Genomic DNA, 19832 nt, shown 5'->3' on the forward strand with positions numbered 1-19832 from the left:
CGTCCATAATTATTTGATGTACTTTAGTGGTAGGTCCGAGAGAGACTACCTGAGGTTTCAGCGTCCGATCGAGGGGAAATGGATTGCCACGTGAGCAAACTAATCAGCTGCAGTACACTATGAATATGAAATAAATGTGCTTTCCTATGCTTTAAAATGGAGTGAGTGTTAAATACGTTCATACACTAGCAAAGTAAATAAGTAACATAATGACAGACGTGAAACCATATTTTAGCTCAGCATGAATACACTTCAAAGTAAGTAAGTACCTAATTGCAGATGTGGAACTGACAACAGCAGAGGACCAATAAGTGGATTTTGTAGTCAACTAAACGTAGTGTGTTTTGAACACTCAAAACTGTACTATTACCAAAAGTTACTCACATGTACATGGAAGCTGAGAAAACAACCACTAATCATACTCATACTATCTCTAAGAATAAGGTAATCAAAGATGAGTCAGTTAAGTGCTTAAAATATAAATGTATCAGGAATGTACCGAGCATTGGTTCAGTGTTCCGGCCCAGAACTAATAAATTCAGATTAAATAGGATTATATGCCTTGAGCATAAAATTTTCTCTTGTAAGTGACTAACGGCGTTTTGAGCCATTTGTTTACCGATTTTATGACAGTTAAGTAACCGTAAGAGTAAAATTGAGAAAGGTTCTGTTAACTTTGTTCCAGCAACATACTGAAGGATAAAATGTATATATCCCCATTTCATTGTGACCCACCCATAGATATTAAGTGAACAGAGTCTGAGGCACTCTTTTTGTTTGTTCTACAGGACAAACCAGATAATGGCAGCCTGGTAGCTGCGTGAAAGCGTGGAGTGACTTGGACAAAACTCACAGTGACCCCTCCCCTTTCCCCCATGTAATTTAGAGAGAACGTGAAGGACGCACACCATAGCAACTTCCCCTCCTCTACCCTTGTGAATGGAAGTGTAGGACGCCAGCCAAAGCGGCTACAACCACGTGTGTAAAAATTATTTGTGGAACTTTTCTTTCAGGTTTAGAAAAGACTGCTAAGAGATATTCATCTGTTTATGTATCATGTTATTTTCTTTGAATTTGTGTATGTAAAAGTGTATTTAATGTATCTAATGGATCTAAGATTTTCATAATTTTTCAATTTGTATGTGTTTGTTTGTCTAAGGCAATATGTATGCCAAAATAATTCATTGACTTTGCTTAAAAATTTGAGTAATGACATTGGTTGAAAGGCAGTGAATATGCCTACAATTTAAATAAGTAATGTAGGTAATAAGTTTTCTTTAATGTTTCTACAGGTTTATATTTCAATTTTGATTTTTCATAGGGAGTTAAACTGTACTCTTGCTTCCCTTTTTGTAATTAAATTTTTTTTTATTCATTAACATTCATAAAAAAAAATTTAAGTAGAGGGTGATGTAGGGAAGCAGCCTACTCACGCTGTAGTAAATTCACATTAGTTTACATCGTGTGCCAGCCAGTCTGCTGTAACTAGCTCTGACGTCATAAATGTTGCGCAATACCTTAAAAATCAAGCAAATGAACTAAAACTTTTCTAGCATGTCAAAAATAATACTAAATTAATGTGTGTTAAATATCAGTTCGATAACTTCAGCCATTTCCGAGATTTGGACGTTTTTCTGGAAAAATCATTGGCGCAACAGAAAAGAGCTAGAGACTTCAAAATTTATATTTAGATTCATCTTTCATAATGATTTAATAAAAACAGTACTTTGGATTTCACAAATTAAGACTTTAGTGGAAATTCATGATTTTCTGGTTTTCGTCTCAAAACTGAAGGAAGCAAGATAGATTAAGTAGGTTAATAAATAAGGCTAGGATGTTTAGATTTAAATAGGTTGGAGGTCCGCTATGATTATGAAGATGTGTAAAGTTTCTTTTTAATACCTATAAAATTATAGCAATAGCGGATCTCAAAAGGGACAGTTCAGAGCTCATCTGCTGCGTGCAGGGCAATTAAATTAATTCTCTCGCCTAAAGTATTTAACTTAGCCACATCAAAATTTTATTATCAATACTTACCTGCGTGCTGAATGCACGTTTAAATTAAGAGCTTCTTCGGCCATCAGCCAAAGAAGCTATAAATTATTATGTATCTTGAAGTGGTGCGTTACTAGCCCAGCGGCTAGTCGGGAGAGCGGATTTGATCAGGCGATCCCTCAGCCGTCCGCACCGCGGCTTTATATATAAGAACACTGCGCGAGGAAGCAAGGCCCCAGTTCTCTCCAGACACTGAATGACACGCCATCTGTGTCGGTAGTCGCGTCGCATCAGTGTATCTGCTACAAACAGCCTCGGGTGCCGTATTAAGTTACTAGAGATACGCGGAACCATGAAAACATTTTATGTGAAGTGTTAATTTTGGAATGATTTTCATTATCTAGCTTCAGTTTGCGTATTGTCGTATTTTCACGTGCCGTCGCGGGACAGACATTCTACCAATTATTTAGCGTGGCGTTTGATGAAATACTGTCATCAAATTATGGCGAGCATTCTTTTTAACATTTGATTCGGACATTTATAGTTGCATCAGCGCATTAGACTCTGAACTGTTCTGTTAGTTAGGTTGTAGGGATACTTGTGGTTTTTATTAGTGAATTTCAGAATATACTCAACTATTTTGGAAAACCGTTTTTGATTAGAAATCCCGGACAATCTCCTAATTCCTCAGAGCTATAAGCTGCAGTTATAAGAACATTCTCAGGTAAAGTGGGCACTAGGATATCTATTTACTGGCTCCAAGTTTTATTAAATCACTTTCTGGGGGTCACGGAGTAAATAGAGAGCCAGTGTTGAGAACGGCAAAAGACAGCAATAACAACATTCTAAAAGCTAGAAACTGATTCAACACGCAAGCGTTTATACAGCAATAGATTTAATTATTATTCCAACTAAACATCCGCAGCCCCACATATGGTGCATCGGCCGGGAAACGTTTCTACAGTCTACAGTAGATTTACTATTACAAACTTATACATCCGCCGCCCCACAGTGTGTCTCACAATATTAGCCCTATCCGCTTCAGTATTGAATCTCTCCATCTGAATGTGCCTTCCATCATTGAATTTTCTTTACCTAAATCCCAAAAGTTTCAGAATTTCACTAGAGTGGCGGGCACCTGTGCAAGCAATCATAGCAATACTTGCTATGATCATAAAATTCTAATATAGCATAATGAACAATGTATGTTTAGAAATCGTGTAAATCAGTGACAGTTCTTCTTCCACTAATACATTTTCTCAGAAACTGAAACTTCATTTCCTGGCCACAGGTGTCCATTGCCCATGCTTATGTAATTGTTCGCAATATGATTTGTAGGGATATACCACACGCCTGTGCTGCTGCAATCACTGGTGCCAATAAGATTTGATCTCTTCTGCCTTTGTATTTAAGGTCATGAAGAAATTTGTATAACTTGCTTCACTCTTACTGTCTTATCAGTCATCTTAACTCACAAACACAATATTTCCTGATGCTAATCAATGTCCTCTTCACAAGTGTACACTTCCATTCAGCACACACAAAAACAAATGTTGGATTGTGAGTGGCAACTTGTCGTGCCAGCAACTGCAAGCATGAAGTGCAACGTTTCCCACAAACTCTTGTCAGTGGTAGGTATGCATTTGGTAGCCATTGCTTCTTACAATGCTACCTGGATGCACTCATGGTGGAAATGGCTCTGTGGCAACATTATGTGCTTCGAATCGCAGACCAAGCCAAAGGCTTCTCATTGGCACTTAGAAACGGAGGGAAGACAATTGGTGGGAGAACTGACATACTCCTCTCAGCCGCCACTCTTGCCCATTCCTAGTATAGAACAGAATATGCATACACCTCTGCTGGTACATTGTGTATTTGTGCTAATTGGCTTTAAAGAAAAACTTGCTCACGTGTCTGCCAACCACTCAAACTCTCAACTATATGGTGAGCTTTCAGTTTTTCTGCTTCCATTATTTATCTATTCTGCAGTTAGATTCTGGTCCTTCCTTTCCCAGAAAGAACGCGTTAATCATATTACCAGCTAAAAGAGTGACCTGAGAAAATTTTGCTCTGTTGTTCTTCCTGCCATAGTTCATTCTTCTGCTGGAAACTTTCCTTTCCAATTTAAGTCTTCTACAATTAAGGCAAACCAATGTAATGGCATTAAGATGAATGTTTTGCTCAAAACACAATGTGTAGTACTATCGTTGGTCAGTAAAAAATACTGAACCTATATGAAAATTGTAAATATGCAGCAGGCAGCAGTAGTAATAGTACTAATAGGAGACGAATAATTAACATTTAATCTGTGCCAGTATACTTCCAGCCAGCTATCATCTATCATTCCACGTCACACATCTACCTTTTGTCCCATCTTGAAAAATATTATTTATCTTTCCTGTAGAAAACGTAGAAAACATTTTTGTTGAGACCGATGCAATAAATGTGGTGGTGCTTTTTCTGTAAGATTGTAGGAAAATTATGATAGATAACTGAAACAGTGTTATATGTTGACCATGTAGTAAATAGTTTCATGTTCACCAAGAGAAATTTGCACCTTAAAAAAATGGTTCTATGCAGTATGTACCCAAAGACTATGTCAAGTTCTAACTCTTAGATATTCAAAATGTAGAACATATCATGTTAGTTGTTGGTTCCTGAGAAGCTCATATTGTATCTGGAGGTGGATTTGAAATCTATGCAGATTGAATTTTGTAATGGAAATGCTTATAACTGTGTGACATTGGACTTGTGAGTGAGTTTACGTTTGTTGTGTAAGTTTTATCTTTCTCTGATAATCATTCACTTGCTTTTTAAATTATTTCTTTTTCTATCTAGCTGTTTTTCTCTGGATTTAAGGGGAGGAGGGTTTGAAAGAACAGAAAGGCTTAGGAGGTAACTGGGTCATGGAGTGGGTAGTGAACTATTGTGGGCAACCGAGGGAAATACATATGACTTTCTCTGGTAGTTATGGAACACATTAATTAATCGGGGTAAAAATCACAAAAACTGGTTGTTATGAACGTAAGGGAAGAAGGAGGGAGCTACAATCTCTTTATAGGAGAGGAGGTAAGGAATGAGGTAGAAAATGAAAAGATTAAAGGGTTAGAGCAACGGAGTGGGAAGGAGACATGAGTTCGGAGAGGAAGGACACTGCCAAGGATGAGGCTACCACAAGCTAGGTCAAGGGGACTGCACAGACAGAGGGTAGGGTAGAAGCTATTTCTCACCTGTGCTATTTAGGGAAGTTGCTGCTGAGGGGAGTAGCCATCTCTCAATCAGGAATCTGAGTAATCTGCTCCTACTTTGTAACCTTCTCTGGCTGATACCTCGTTGCTTGATAAGGAAGTAACTAACAGTTTCCAAAGTCAGGATAGGCTACGTATTGCTTCAGACCTAATCCTCGTGAAGTTAAGTACTGATGAGCCATTCTGTTTTTCATTTTAATTTTATAGTTTTCTCAATTGAATTTACATTTAAAAAATATTTGTTGAATGTGTTGTGATTCGGAGATACGTTCAATGTGTTCAAAAACATTTGCAGTCATTCTAACGTTTAAACTGTTTCTTGCCCATGAAATAATAGTTATAAGATAACATGTTCCTCATAAGAAGGAAAAAAGTAGATTACTAAAGATAATCAGTTACCTGCTTTCTTTTAGTTACTGCTAGACAATCCAGCCAACAGTTCTGCTGTGCAAGAATGTCTTAAACTGTTTTCTAACAATGGAAACTCCAGATAGGAATATCAGCAATGTAGAACAAGACAGATTGCTTCATACTATAAAGAACACATGTTAATTTGCAGACAGGCACAAGATCAGCAAGTAGCAAATTCTGTTGTTCAAAATTGTTGACACGCACGTTCCCCATCTCCCCCTCACCACACACACACACACACACACACACACACACACACACACTCCAGCTCGAGGTGCTGAAGTTACCGGTCATGTGTGCTTGGTTATGTGTATGAATGGTGTGTGTTTGTCTTTTGCTGGTGAAGGCTGTGGCCGGAAGCTTTATGTAAGTGTGTTTCATTTGCGTCTGTCTGCAACTTAATGAGTCTTCTTTATGGTAAGTAGCAGTCTGTCTTTTCCTACATTGTTAAAATGTTTTCACATCTCTTTTCATAACATGCACTGAAGAGTCGACTCTCATTTGTATTGACAACTTTTTGAGATCTAATTGCCCCTCCCCCTTTTTTGAAACATACTACTGATTACAATAATGACCAATATGTAGCAAATTTTGTTGCTTAAACAGTTCTTACACACACACACACACACACACACACACACACACACACACACACACACACACACAAATATGAATTTATGTACATGGTTAGCACAGAACAGTTACTGCTTTTATTCTTGGAATTTTGGTATTTTCATTAACTCAGCGCATTGTATACTCTTGGTCTTTGCCTGTCTTACAATCTCTTATTTCCAAACAGAATTGCCTGTAGGAAATCAGCTGCTTTGTTATTTAATACTGTGTGAACTAAAAGTTTCTTTGGGTGCCAAACTTTATTTTTAACATGGCACTCTGTCATAGCATGAATGTCAAGATTAATCGTTTCACTTTGAGCTAACAATCGGTTTTTCTTAAATAACTGCAAGCAAAAATCGACATAAGCAATTTGTAATTATTTATAAGATAACTTTACTACTCAGTCTCCTAAAAGTATCTGATTTTTTTGCCATCTTTGTGTAAATTTCAAATGGTACTTGCATTACTATTTATTATTATTGGAGCAGAAAATTAACCAAGCAGATTGATCCTCAAATAGCATTATGTTTCTTGTATTGTGGAAACTTCATCACACATTAATTATAGTAACTGAGTTAATGCAATATATATTCCCTCAATGACTTTACAAAATATTCAAGATCACTGAATGCTACTTAATATACTTGTAACAAAAATAACTGTAATTAATTGTTATTTCTGGAGCATACCACTAACACCTGTTAATGACCTTGCAGGCATTTGAAACATTTGAATATATTCAACGGTGATTCAGCCGTTTGGTGGAAGGCAGGACTTGGGATTGCTGCAGCTACTGCTGTGGGACTGCTTGTCGTTAAAGTTCTCAAAGCTGAACGAAGATAGTCTTCCAGTTGCAGATACAATAATGGAGAAAATTCTCTTTGTGCAATAAATTTTCTATAATCATTATTTAACAGTAATTTATACTGTGCATATATTTTTGTACATTCATATTATAAATATGCTGGGCCAAATATGCAAAGGGGAAGAAAAAACTACCTTTCAAGAGTACAAAGCTCATAATTATTGCACCTGTAAATTTGGTGTAAAGATTATCTGGCTGCTGCAATTGATTTTTAGTTTTTGTACATATTTAATACAAATATCAGAAGTCATCAATATTATTAACATGCTGTGTGTATTTTATTAAAATCATTAACATTTTCATGAGTAAATAATTTATGGCATGTGTGTATGACAAATATGTCAATTCATCATCATTGTGAATAAGGTTTTTTGGACTTTTAGAAAGTAGCTATCAAACAAGTAAGTGCTCATTCACTTTAAGTGACTGAATACTGTTTTCAAGGCATATTGTGTTGTTTTTTGCTAAAAAGGTAAGTCATTTTCAGTTATAAGTGGATGCTGCAGTGTCCGTAAATGAGTATTATAAATGAAGAATCTAGCTACAGAACTTGGAGTCAAAGTGTATGAGTAAAATACTCACTGAAATTACAACAGTTGTGGTACAACTAACAAAAACACTTGAAAGTAGATACGGACCTCAGAAATAATGTAACCTGAGACTGGTATCATAGAATCTGTTGTGGTATATAGAATAATATGTGGATGATGAGTAATAATTAGCAGCAGAGAGGAAAACTTTGTCCCTGCCTTAGTTACATTGGATGCTGGTTCACTTTTTACTGTCCTTTCTTTATTCCGTGGCCTTTCTATCCAATAACAGTATTTGATGTTATCTCGTTTCTGTCTTTCAGAGAAGAGAGCCCATTTATCAAAATGTGAAAGACAATTTTTTCTGTGTAGTTCTTTTGCTAGTTACACCACAGCAGTTGTTTTTCTGAGTATAACTTTTCTTATTTGAGGCTTTGTTTGTTTATTTAATATGCTGATGGCAATATGAGTGCTATACTTTTTTGTATATGTGATAAAACGACAAAATTCTAGAGATTTTCATTCTTCACACAATAGGACAGATGACCCCTCTGAAGCACATGATCTTGACATACTGTGTACATTCAGTATAGGTAACTAAATGATAAATGTAACACGAGTGAAAAGTTCACTAGCCACTATTACTTGTGTTTGCATTCATGTGTAGTCTTACAGTTTTGTAAGATAGGTTTTAAATCAAACCAGACACTGAAATAGTTTAATTTTTTCTGTATTTCATAATTGTATGCATATACCACTGCATTACACACTGTACCTTGAGCTCTAAAAAGGAGTATAAGTCTACCTTGCTTGGAATTGAAACTTAAGCATACACTCAAATCCTCCTTTAAACATTTTATTTCTCAATGTATGATATGTATATATGCATCGGAGATGTGTAAAACAATAGGTGCTAAATTAACCCAGTAAAACTTTACCCTTGCTGATGATAGTATAGTACGCAATTAATGCTCAGAGGACTCATATTTTAATTATTATGCTCAAGTCACAGTTTTCTGGTATTTATGAGGGACAGGCACATCTACAGCAGTTGTACTTAATATGTAGTTAATTTGTGTTTGGTGTAGTATTGAATGTAACAACAAAAGTAATACTGTTTTTCCCATACTAGTCACTTAATGAGAATGTTGTGTAGGTTATATTTATTTATAATTTATTATTTAAATTATTTGCATATATCTAGTAGTTTCAGTCTATAAAATTATGTTCATAATTTGTTGTTAAATTTTTATGGGTAAATTATTTTATATATAGTGGTTAAGAAAATATGAACTTGTGGCAAGAGGCAGAGACTGACTGACTTTCAATTCTTTCTTGTCTAGCAGCATAAAAGATACTGCAGCTCTTTCAGGTTAATTATGCATTTTAGTTACAATGGTGCTAGTGAAGAAATATGTTCATCCAGTGTGGAGTATTATAACAAATATCAATTCTAAGTGTTATTGTTAACAATACTGGCAAGATAATCTAGTGATTTACGAACCTGTGCAACGACAGATGTTTATCTGTCAGCTAGGGATCGTTATTTCAAGGGTCAGTTTACACGTGTAGATAAGTGTCTGTTAACACAACTGACATTTATAGTATGTTTGCAATGTAAAAGTTAATGTACTGCGCAGTTATGGTGAAGACTGCATGAACATTGGTTCTAAGATTTTTGTTTATAGGAAAGCATAGATAATAACAAAGGGATGTGCGTAAGTAATGGTAAAAATCTGTCATGTATGGTATCCATGTAGTGAATCCATGTATGTCTCCATATTCTTCAAAAACCATTTCTCTATGGTGAGGTGATTAGTTGCTACAGTTTGGGAAGAAAAAAATTATAAAAGTTACTTGTGTAGCAGTGCAGTGAAAGCAGAGAATAAAATTGCTTACAAACCCATGTGTGTTGTTATGGTGTAATCAGTGAGAAGCGGGCATTTAGGAAACAGAAATGACAATGACTTGGTGACATTAATCATTACATTGCTGAATTCATTGAGGATAAAATATTACTTTCTGTTCTTATCAGGGATGAATGGCATTTTGAGATGGGGATAAACGGTTAGAATAAGCAACATATCGGACAACAAAGGTGTTTTTTAGATACATATCTTAGAACTGCCAAGTTTTATGCATAATGACATTATTGTTTTGTGTTTGGGGGGACATTCTCATGTACTTGACAGAGTGCTCATATCACGAGCATCAGATCACTGAGAAACCAGTCAACAAGGAAATAACTCATAATCACTATTGTATTTGTAGTCTTATTGACTTTTTGGTCATGTGAATGGGATTAACACACAAACTGTTTTTCTCTCTTCCCTTCCCCTAGTCCTTCTCCTTTCCTTTCCTTTGTCTTTTCAACATGTTTCTTTTTTCTGTGTACTTGTCAGTAACAGTTGATGTGGTTATGGAGGAGTAAACTTTGTGCAGGACCTTCTGCCTTCTTAATTTCAATTTCGATAGAAAGAGGGACTTCCACATTTGAAGTAGTGGCTAAGTTTCAATATCGCTGGCATCGGCTTGCCTGGTGTGTGACTCCAACCTTCCCCTTCCTTGTTTTTGTAGCATTTGACATGGCATCTGCTCCACAATGTGTTATTACCTGTTTTAATGACACAACAATGCTCTTGTAAAACAGTTAGTTGTGACAAACTGTTAGTTTGGTTATTACAAGGGCTATTCAGAAAGTAGGGAATGTTTTGACATTTAAAAAAAAGCTAAGTACAAGAAATACATTTTATTATATACATCTGAAAGAGCAACTGACGTACTACTTTTCCACAGTCATCGAACACATTGAGGCACTTATCATAGTGGTGGACAAGTTTTCAAAGACGTTCTTCGTAAAATTTTGCTGCCTGAGCAGCCATTGAGTCACGCCCGCCTGGAGTTCCACGTCGTCATCGGAGTGCTGCGTTGCAAGCCAGTTCTTCATCTTGGGAAATAAATGAAAATTGGTTGGTGCAAGATTGGGGCTGTAGGGCAGTTGAGAGAAAATTTCCCATTTGAATGAATTAAGGAGTTCTTTAGTGTGGTTTGCCATGTGAGGTCGGGCATTGTCGTGCAAAAACAAGATTTTGGATGTTCCTCAGCATTTGTTCTGAACTGCTCTTCTAAGGCTGTGCAAAGTTTGACAGTACCGAGCAAAATTTATGGTTGCTCTACATTCGAGAAAATCAATAAGAAGCCTATCCCAAAACACTGTCGCCGTCAGCTTCCTTGCCAACAAGGTTTGCAAACATTTTCTTGGTTTTTAGGGGGCCTTGGGTGCCCCCACTCCATGGACTGTAATTTTGTCTCGCAGTTGACGTGTTTCACCCAAGTCTCATCACCGGTTACGATTAAGTCCTGTAATGAATCACCACGTATGTGGTAGGCCTCCAGAAATCATAACGTTGCCCCCATTCGCTGTTCTTTATGGTGCTCTGTTAGCATTTTGGGCACCCATCATGCATAAAATTTGTGGTAGCCTAGCTTTTAGTAACAATTTCAGACAACAAAGTCCGTGAAACTTGTGGAAAAGAAAGGGAAAGCTCCATTATTGTGAAGCGAGGGTTTTCACTAATCATTTCATCAACTTTAACGACAAGTTCATCAGTCACAATGCTCAGGTGTCCACTCTTCTCTTCATCATGAACGTTGGTTTGGCCATTATTAAACTGAAAGCACCGTTTCCAGATGGAACTTTTGTTCATTACATTGTTTCCATACACTTCACACAGTTCACGATGAATTTCTATAGGTTTTAGGTTTTTTGCCAACAAAAACCATATCACAGACAGCACCTCACAACTGGTGGGATTTTCAATTGCAGCGTACTTTTCAAATTCGAACATAAAAAGAACCAGACGTGCAGAGATGTGTCCATTGTCACAGATGGATGCTGACTGAGCTGCCGAGCACGCACATACCAAAATTTACGCAATCGGCGTGTGCCTAGCATGTTAGATGGAAACATTCCCTACTTTCTGAAAAGCCCTCATATAAAGAGATAGCTTGGCTGGCCAATATGTCTCTGTAATCATCATATTTTTCTGAATTAAATTTTCCTTTTGACACAGTACTTATTATTTGTTACAGTCATAGGGGAAAACATATAGTGCTTCCCTCTCAATTAAAATATGCAAATTTTACAGGTTATGCATAAACTTGTGGAATGTAGATGTCGAAGGTGGTGTTGAAAAGAACAGATAATTCAAAGCATCTAATAATATTGTTGGGTAACTCTAAATGATGACATTGTTGGGTAGTTATATAATTCTGCACTTTAATTCTCACTGAAAGTGATTAATCATTGTATTCCTGTTGTATGTTTGGATGGTGGAATAAATACACTCTAATGCAAAAAGAGAGAGACAAGGTGGAGGAATTATCCAAATGGGACAAAAATCAGTAGATGGTATACATATTTACAGGCAAACGAATGATCACTATATCAGAAAAATTGGGTGATTTGTTCAGGAGAAAAAGCTTCACAAATTGAGCAAGTCAGCGATGCAGTGGTCCATCTCTTGCCCTTATGCAAGGAGTTATTCAGCTTGGTATTGATTGATACAGTTGTTGGATGTCCTCCTGAAGGATATTGTGCCACATTCTGCCCAATTGGCACATTCAGTCATCAGAATCCCAAAATGGTTAGAGGCCATACCCATAATGCTCCAAATGTTTTCAGTTGGGTAGAGTGTCAGCAACCTTGCTGATCTGGGTAGGTTTTGATGAGCACGAAGATAAATTGTAGAGACCCTTGCCACGGATGGGCAGGCATTATCTTGCTGGAATGTGAGCCCAGGATGACTTGCAATGAAGGGCAACCATAGGGGCATAGAATGTTGTCAACATACTGCTGTGCTGTAAGGTTTCTGCAGATGACAGACTAAAGGAGTCTTGACATGAAAAGAAATACCACCCCAGGTTGTTGGGCTGTATGGCGGACAACAGTTGGGTTGTTGTTCCACCACTGTCCAGGGTGTCTCCAGGCATGCCTTTGCTGGTTATCGGGGCTCAGTTCAAAGTGCAACTCATCACTGAAGACAATTTTATTCCAGTCAAGGAGATTCCAGGCTGAAGACATGTCTGGAGACACCCTGCACAGCAGTGGAATACCAGCCATACAGTGCAACAGTCAGGAGTGATGGTGTGGGGGGGCTATTTCATTTCGTAGCAGGATCCCTTTGGCTGTTATCTGCAGCATCCGTACAGCACTGTGGTACGTTGTTGATTTTCTACATCGTGTTTTGTTGCCCTTCACGACAAGCCACCCTGAGCTTAAATTTCAGCAAAGTAATGCCTGCTCATGCACGGCGAGAGTTTCTACTGCTTGTCTTTGTGCTTGCCGAACCCTACCTTGGCTAGCAAGGTTTCTGAATATCTCCCCAGTTGAGAACGTTTGGAGTATCATGGGAAGGGCCCACCAACAAGACCATTGAACCTATATAACTCCTTATAAATCAGTGCCAAGGCAAACAAATGCTTGCATAAGGGCTAGAGGTTGATCAATGCGCTAATGACTTCCTGAGTTTGTGACCCTCTTTCTCTTAAATAAGTTGTCCAATTTTTCTGAATTACAATCCTTCGTTTGTCTGTACATGTACATCAGTCCCACTGATTTTCATCCAATTCAGATAAGTCCTTTGGGGTGCGTAATTTTGTTTGTCTTTGTAACTGTATCATGTGAATGACTAATGTAACTGTTTATTCACTGTTGTGTCAAGTATTTTTTATATAGTAATTGTGGGATATGCTATCACATTGCCTCCTGCAGTCAAAAAAATTAGGAATTTTGTTTGGCAGGCAGAACACAAAAGCCACACTATGCCTTGCCATCACTTATAGAATATTCTGTTCTTAATTTCTTTCATGCTGAAAAGTATTTCCATTGCCAAGCACTACCAGATATCACAGGTTCATCATATGTAAGCACTAGTTAAACTATGTTTAACACTACTTACATTATGATCGCCTTGGGTTAAAACAGCTCCATGGAGATTTCACTCAATCTAATTTACTTGACTTCTTTGAGTTTGTTACACATTTGGCCTGGAAACTGTAATGCAGACTGGGTGCAAAGTAGACAAGTACAAGTATTTACTGAGAAATATATATCTGAATGTAACATTATAAGCCTCTTTGTTTTGCTTTTGTATTGGGTTGCTTGCAACAGACCAAGAGCTGGTTGTACATGATTTGTTAACAATGTATAATTATTGTTAACATCAATAACTATTGTATTAGTTATTTACTGTTTGTGTTGGCTGACCTGGTATTTGTCATCGTACAAAACGAGATCCGTTTTTCAACCCTCAGTTCTTTCTAGAACTTTTTTAACATAACTTGACTTCTGAGACAGTGATTTGTTTATGTGAAAAAAATCATGCTGTGGTACAGATTTTATGATAGTTGTAGGACACTTATACCGGATAGGTTAACCAGTTTGAAAGAAAGCTGTGACAGGCAAATAGGACTATGCCTAATAAAACACCGTAGCATTCAGAACAACCTTGGAGTTTATTACAGCTTTACTTTTACTACTTGTAGATTACACTGAATCATGGCTTATTAATATGCACCCCTTGATATTTCAAGGTGCTATTACTGCTGAAATCCTATTTTACGTACTGTTTACAACAATCGTAGTTAAGGAAAGCCAAACACTCATGTACAGATGATCAGTGGATTTTACGTAGGCACATGCAACCAAATCAGAAACTCGAATTAGCTTTTGAAAATTCAGTGTTTCTGCTTGTCTAAGAAGTAGTACACTGTGTGTGTGTGTGTGTGTGTGTGAGAGAGAGAGAGAGAGAGAGGGGGGGGGGGGGGGGGGGGGGGGAATACTTAGACTAGAAACAAACGTGAAAGCTAGTGTGATTTTCTGATCTTTTACATGTGTCTGTTCATCAGATATCTGCAAGTGAATTTTGGGGTTTTCTCATTTTTGTTTGCAGTTGCTGTCCCAGAATGCCAATTCATGTAATATTTATGTACACATGACTATTTTTCACTGAACTTGCTGCTGTTAAACATTCACACAGAGCCCAGAAAAATTTGTTTGGGAAATTTGAAAAGGCCTCCAGAGAAGCATTCTTCTGTTTTTACTTTTATTTAATCCAGTGTAAATTCATATCCTGATTAATTGTCACACTAAGGAATAGAGCTATTGACACATTCAATATTACTAGAAAATTCATGTCCTACGGTAGTATTTGTGATAATGACAATCAGTTAAATGTATGCAGGCAGGGCTGTGAAATTAAGAATACTATCTGAACACACTTGCATCAAAGACAGACATTTTGAACAGTGGCAAATGTAAGCGAATGCATTTCATTCCTTTTAAAGTTAGACAAGGAAGGAACCAGAGAAAATGGCAGAGCATAAGTGAAAATGACTTTCAGCCTACGAGAACAGTGCCAGCCTTGAAAGTAATAATTTGTTGCTTAAAAATTAGTAACATATGTCTAATTAGCCTGTAGGAACATTGTAAGTATTTTTCTCACTGCAATGATGGACCTTATTAACAGTTAGATTTGTAATATTGTGAGAAAAACTGCTTCTCACTGTATTGTCATGCAGTTTGTGGCCTGTCAGTGTAAGAGTTCTACTTACCTTCTGCCATTCATCAAAATGATCATGGTGTTATCAGTATTGTTGTTGACTGCGATGCTGCTGTCATATTTATTACTTTGTATACTTTCTAATTTGTTGTGCTGTTTATTTGTACTTCCTAAAACCTATAAATACAGGATATTGTTTACTTGTTTATGTAATTTTGTCTTCTTCATTAATGTGTTGTGTGATTTAAGTAAGTCATTGTTTTTTTAAGTTTTTTGTGGTGTTCTATGCATTTAAATGTCTTTCTTTTATATGATTTCCACTGTAATTGTTACAGTCTTGATCTTTTGAAATGTATTCTTGAGTGTCATGCATGTTTTTACTAGTAAGAAAAAAAGGCCACAGTCTGTTTCACTTAATGCATTTATTCCAGTTTTAATTTCTATTGACCGAGATTTATATGTATAATCTCAGGCTGTACTTTAAAATTTTTTCAGCTCTGCTTTGTTCCCTCAAATATAAACGTACTTTAGTCACATCTCTAATGTCTTTAAATATGTCTGTGTTTGTGATGGTTTTTGAAGGGGAATTTGGCATTGTCATTAACATTGCTGGGTGGTTTCATTTATCCTGGTAAATCTGTTGAATGAAGTCTAAACAAAGTAATATACAGATTTGCCTAAACTGTACCTGTGTGTTCATTTATCACAATATGATTATTTTTAAAAATAAATTAAGGCTTAATCAGATTCAACAGAGTTTATTTTACCCCCTTACCCCTCCCTCCAATCTCCATACCCCTTCGTAACATCCCATGTGTTGCCACTAGAATTTCTCTGCCCCACAGTCTCATTCCTTTCTTCTGTCAGTAATTCCAAAATTTATTTGTTGTTATTTTAGTTATTTTTTTAATTTTTCCAATTCACGTATTGTAACCACTTTCCCAAAGGACAACACTACAAGTGGTCATAGAGGGTAGTGAAGTCTGTAAATTCATATGAAGTCGAAAACATGCAAGTAATGATGTGGCTTGGGAGGGTTTTTGAAGCATGTCAAGTTTGCAGAGGAACAATATGTAGTTATGTAGTACATCACATGCTGATGATGAAACAGAGAGAATATTTGAGGAATTGATGAATCAATGGGAAGGTATGGACAGAATATAAATATCTAATTGAAAATTTGTCACTGTTCACCAGAGATCTGTGAAGAGCAAACAAGCTGGAGAAAAAGGATTGGAAATAGCTGAGAATGCATGTTTTAGCTGTCAGAGAAACAACCCCCAAAAGTTAAGTCAATTACCATTCTTTTCTGTGTCTCCCTGCTGCTCCATGTATTAAGTGAGAAAATAATGAAATATGTGAAAGGTGTGGGGGTCGCTCATGTGTAAGAGTAGTGGACAGCATGCAGAAATTCGAGGAATAAGTAAAAAGGAGGCTCATATGAATATCAATGGTGCATGAATGAAGTTGAAATATTCTGAGGCCTCAATCATTGCATTAAGTAAAAGAATTAAGCTAGGTCAATAAAAGAGGAGTGAAATATTAACAAAGAAGTAAATAATTAAAACTTGATGGCCCTTATAAGGACGATAAGGGCATAAAAAAGTGTGAATGCCTTATAAAATTATATCAATGGATGAGGATAAATACAAGTATGTGAAACTAGCAGTATAGAACTTTTGGAAATTAGAATAGATAATAGGACAAAAATTTTAAAATAAAGCTTTCAAAAAAATTGGTACTAGTTGTAAGAATATTAAAAGTTATTTCAGGATAGTAAAAAGTGTAGTGTAAGTCATAAAACAACAAGTAATGGAAAATGTGTGATAGGAGACGTCAAAACTCTTTATGGTGAAGAATTGCCCCATAGTCTGATAAAGACATCTACATCTCTCCTCTGCAAACCATCATTAAGTGCATGCCAGAGGATACATCCCATTGTTCCAGTTATTATGGTTTCTTCCTGTTCCATTCACATCTGGAGCATGGTAAGAATGATTGAATGCCTCTGTGCATGCTGTAATTATTCTGAACTTGTACTCACAGTCCTCATGTGAGCAGTACATCGGGACTTTAGTATATTCCTAGAATCATGTTTTAAACTTGGTTCTTTCTTTGGATAGTTTGTGTCTGTCTTCGAGAGTCTGCCAGTTCATTTTCTTCAGCATCTGTATGACACCATCTCATGGATCAAAAAATCTGTGACCATTTGTGTTTACCTTTTCTGTATACATTCAATATCCCCTATTAGATATATTTGGTACAGGTCCCACACACTTGAGCAATATTCTAGAATGGGTTGGATGAGAGATTTGTAAGCAATCTCCTTTGTAGACTGATTACACTTCCCCAGTCTTCTACCAAAAAACTGAAGTCTACCACTTGCTTTACCCACAACTGAGCATGTGTAATTATTCCATTTCGTATCCCTACACGTGTTACACCTGGATATGAGTTAGACGATTCCAACAGTGACTGACTGATATAGTCACAAGATACTATGTTTTTTCGTTCTGTGAAGTGCATAATTTTACACTTCCCAGATTGAAAGCAAGATGTCAATCTTTGCATCACTTTGAACTCTTACCAATATCTGACTGAATATTTATCCAGCTTCCTTCAGACAGTACTTCTTCATAGATAACTGCATCATCTGAAAAAGTCTGAGGTTACTATTAATACTGTCTGCAAGGTCATTAATGTACAACATGAGCAGCAGGGGTCCCAGCACACTTCTGGGTCACACCTGAAGTTACTTCTACATCTGACGATGACTTGTCATCCAAGATAACATGCTGTGTCCTCCCTATCAAAAAGTCCTAAATCCAGTCAAAAATTTCATTTGATATCCCATATGATCAAACTTTTTACAGTAAACATAGGTATGGTATTGAGTCAAATGCTCTTTTGAAAAAAGGAAATACTACATCAGTGTGACTGCTTTGATCCAAAGCTTTCAGTATGTCATGTGAAAAGAGTGCGAGATGGGTTTCAGATGATCGATGTCTTCAGGATCTGTGCTGGTTGGCATGGAGGAGGTCATTCTGTTCAAGATACCTCATTATGTTTGAGCTCAGAATATGTTCTAAGAGTATACAACAAATTTATGTCAAATGTATTGGAGGGTCATTTTATTTATCACTTCTGCTGTCCTTCTCGTAGACAGTGTGTCATTTTCTTTCTTCCAACTACTGGGAATTTCCCCCCCCCCCCCCCCCTCAAGGGATTTATGATAGATTATAGTTAGAAGAGGGGCTAACTCAACCACAAATTCCGTATAGAATCTAATAGAGATTCCATTGGTTCTGGAGCTTTGTTGAATTTAACAATTTCAGCTGTTTCTCAATACCACTGACATTAATACTTACTTCAGTCATCTTTTCAGTTGTACAAGAATTAAATTGTGCCAATTCTCCTTTGTAAAGGAACATTTGAAAACAGTTAAGCATACCAGCTTTTGCTTAGCTACTCCCAATTTCAATTCGTGCCTCATTTGGTAGGAACTGGACTCTTAACTTTGATGCCACTAACAGCTTTTACATTCGACCACAGTTTCTTTGCGTTTTGTCATAGATCGTTTGACAATATTCTGCTATGGTTGTTATTGAAGGCTTCACATACCACTATGCTTTTTATTCAGCATATCTCTGTCTATAGTCCTGTGCTTTGTTTGTTTTACACCAGTTATGCAGCAGTCTCTGTTTCTTTAGAATTTCCTTACAAGGACTGTATACCACGGAGGTCCCACCCATTATGAACTGTTCTATTGGGTACATACATATCCAGTGCATGGTCAACTATTCTTTTAAACTTGAACCATAGTTCCTCTACATGCTCCTGTCCTGTTCTGAAAGTTTCAAGTTCCTCATTGAGATATGACACTACTGATTTGCTTTCTTTAGTTGTACTTTGGTAATCATGGTTGCCACAACTGTGTCATGCTCACTGATACCAGTTTCGATGTGGACACCCTCAGAGGGGTCATGTCTATTTGTTGCTATTAGACACAATACATTTCCATCATTAGTGAGGTTCCAAACTATAATGTTCCACAGGATGTCATCACGCCCACCATATTGTAGCTGGAGTGTGCGCAGGCTGTGCAGTCATTTATCATGACTTGGGGGCAATTGCTTAGCCTCTTGTGGACAAAAATTGATCGTAAACCATAAGCGTCTTCTAGAAATGATGGAGTGTGGAGGGGTCTGCCACAGTGGGAGTGAGAAGGGTCATCATTAGGGATGTTTGAGGCATGTGGATGCACCTCCAGTCCTTACGTCAAAGTTGTAATATTGGAGGTCCACATCAGAAGGGCTGGGGATGGGGAAGATTGTTGTCATCCTTAGTCATGATTAGTTTCAAGCGATGATTACAGTATGATTGGATAACTTACATACAGTCAAACTGAGGTTTTCTCTAAAGAGTAGAAAATTAATGAAGTTAGTATATAAGAGCACTGAATACTTGCACAAAGAAAATGGAAGAAAACCTCAAAATTCAGAAAATTAATAAATATATTGTCATTAACTCCTAGAAACTAATTGGATTCTGCCATTATAAATGCATGTTATATACACTTTTAGTACATAGTAGCCTCTTCTATTAA

At 36.9% G+C, this 19832-nt stretch overlaps 1 protein-coding gene across 3 annotated transcripts in view; it reads left to right on the forward strand.

Moving 5' to 3' along the window:
- The window catches only part of LOC126411880 (mitochondrial Rho GTPase), a 181961-nt gene extending 167485 nt beyond the window's left edge, over positions 1 to 14476 (forward strand). For all 3 annotated transcript variants that reach the window (XM_050081399.1, XM_050081400.1, XM_050081401.1), the window contains one exon: positions 6986 to 14476. In XM_050081399.1, coding sequence (XP_049937356.1) covers positions 6986 to 7112 — 127 coding nt within the window. In that variant the 3' untranslated portion in view covers positions 7113 to 14476. The remainder of the gene's footprint in view (positions 1 to 6985) is intronic.
- Positions 14477 to 19832: the final 5356 nt, after the last annotated feature.

The sequence above is a fragment of the Schistocerca serialis genome, chromosome 1, assembly GCF_023864345.2.
Source record: "Schistocerca serialis cubense isolate TAMUIC-IGC-003099 chromosome 1, iqSchSeri2.2, whole genome shotgun sequence".
In the NCBI taxonomy this organism is placed as follows: domain Eukaryota; kingdom Metazoa; phylum Arthropoda; class Insecta; order Orthoptera; family Acrididae; genus Schistocerca; species Schistocerca serialis.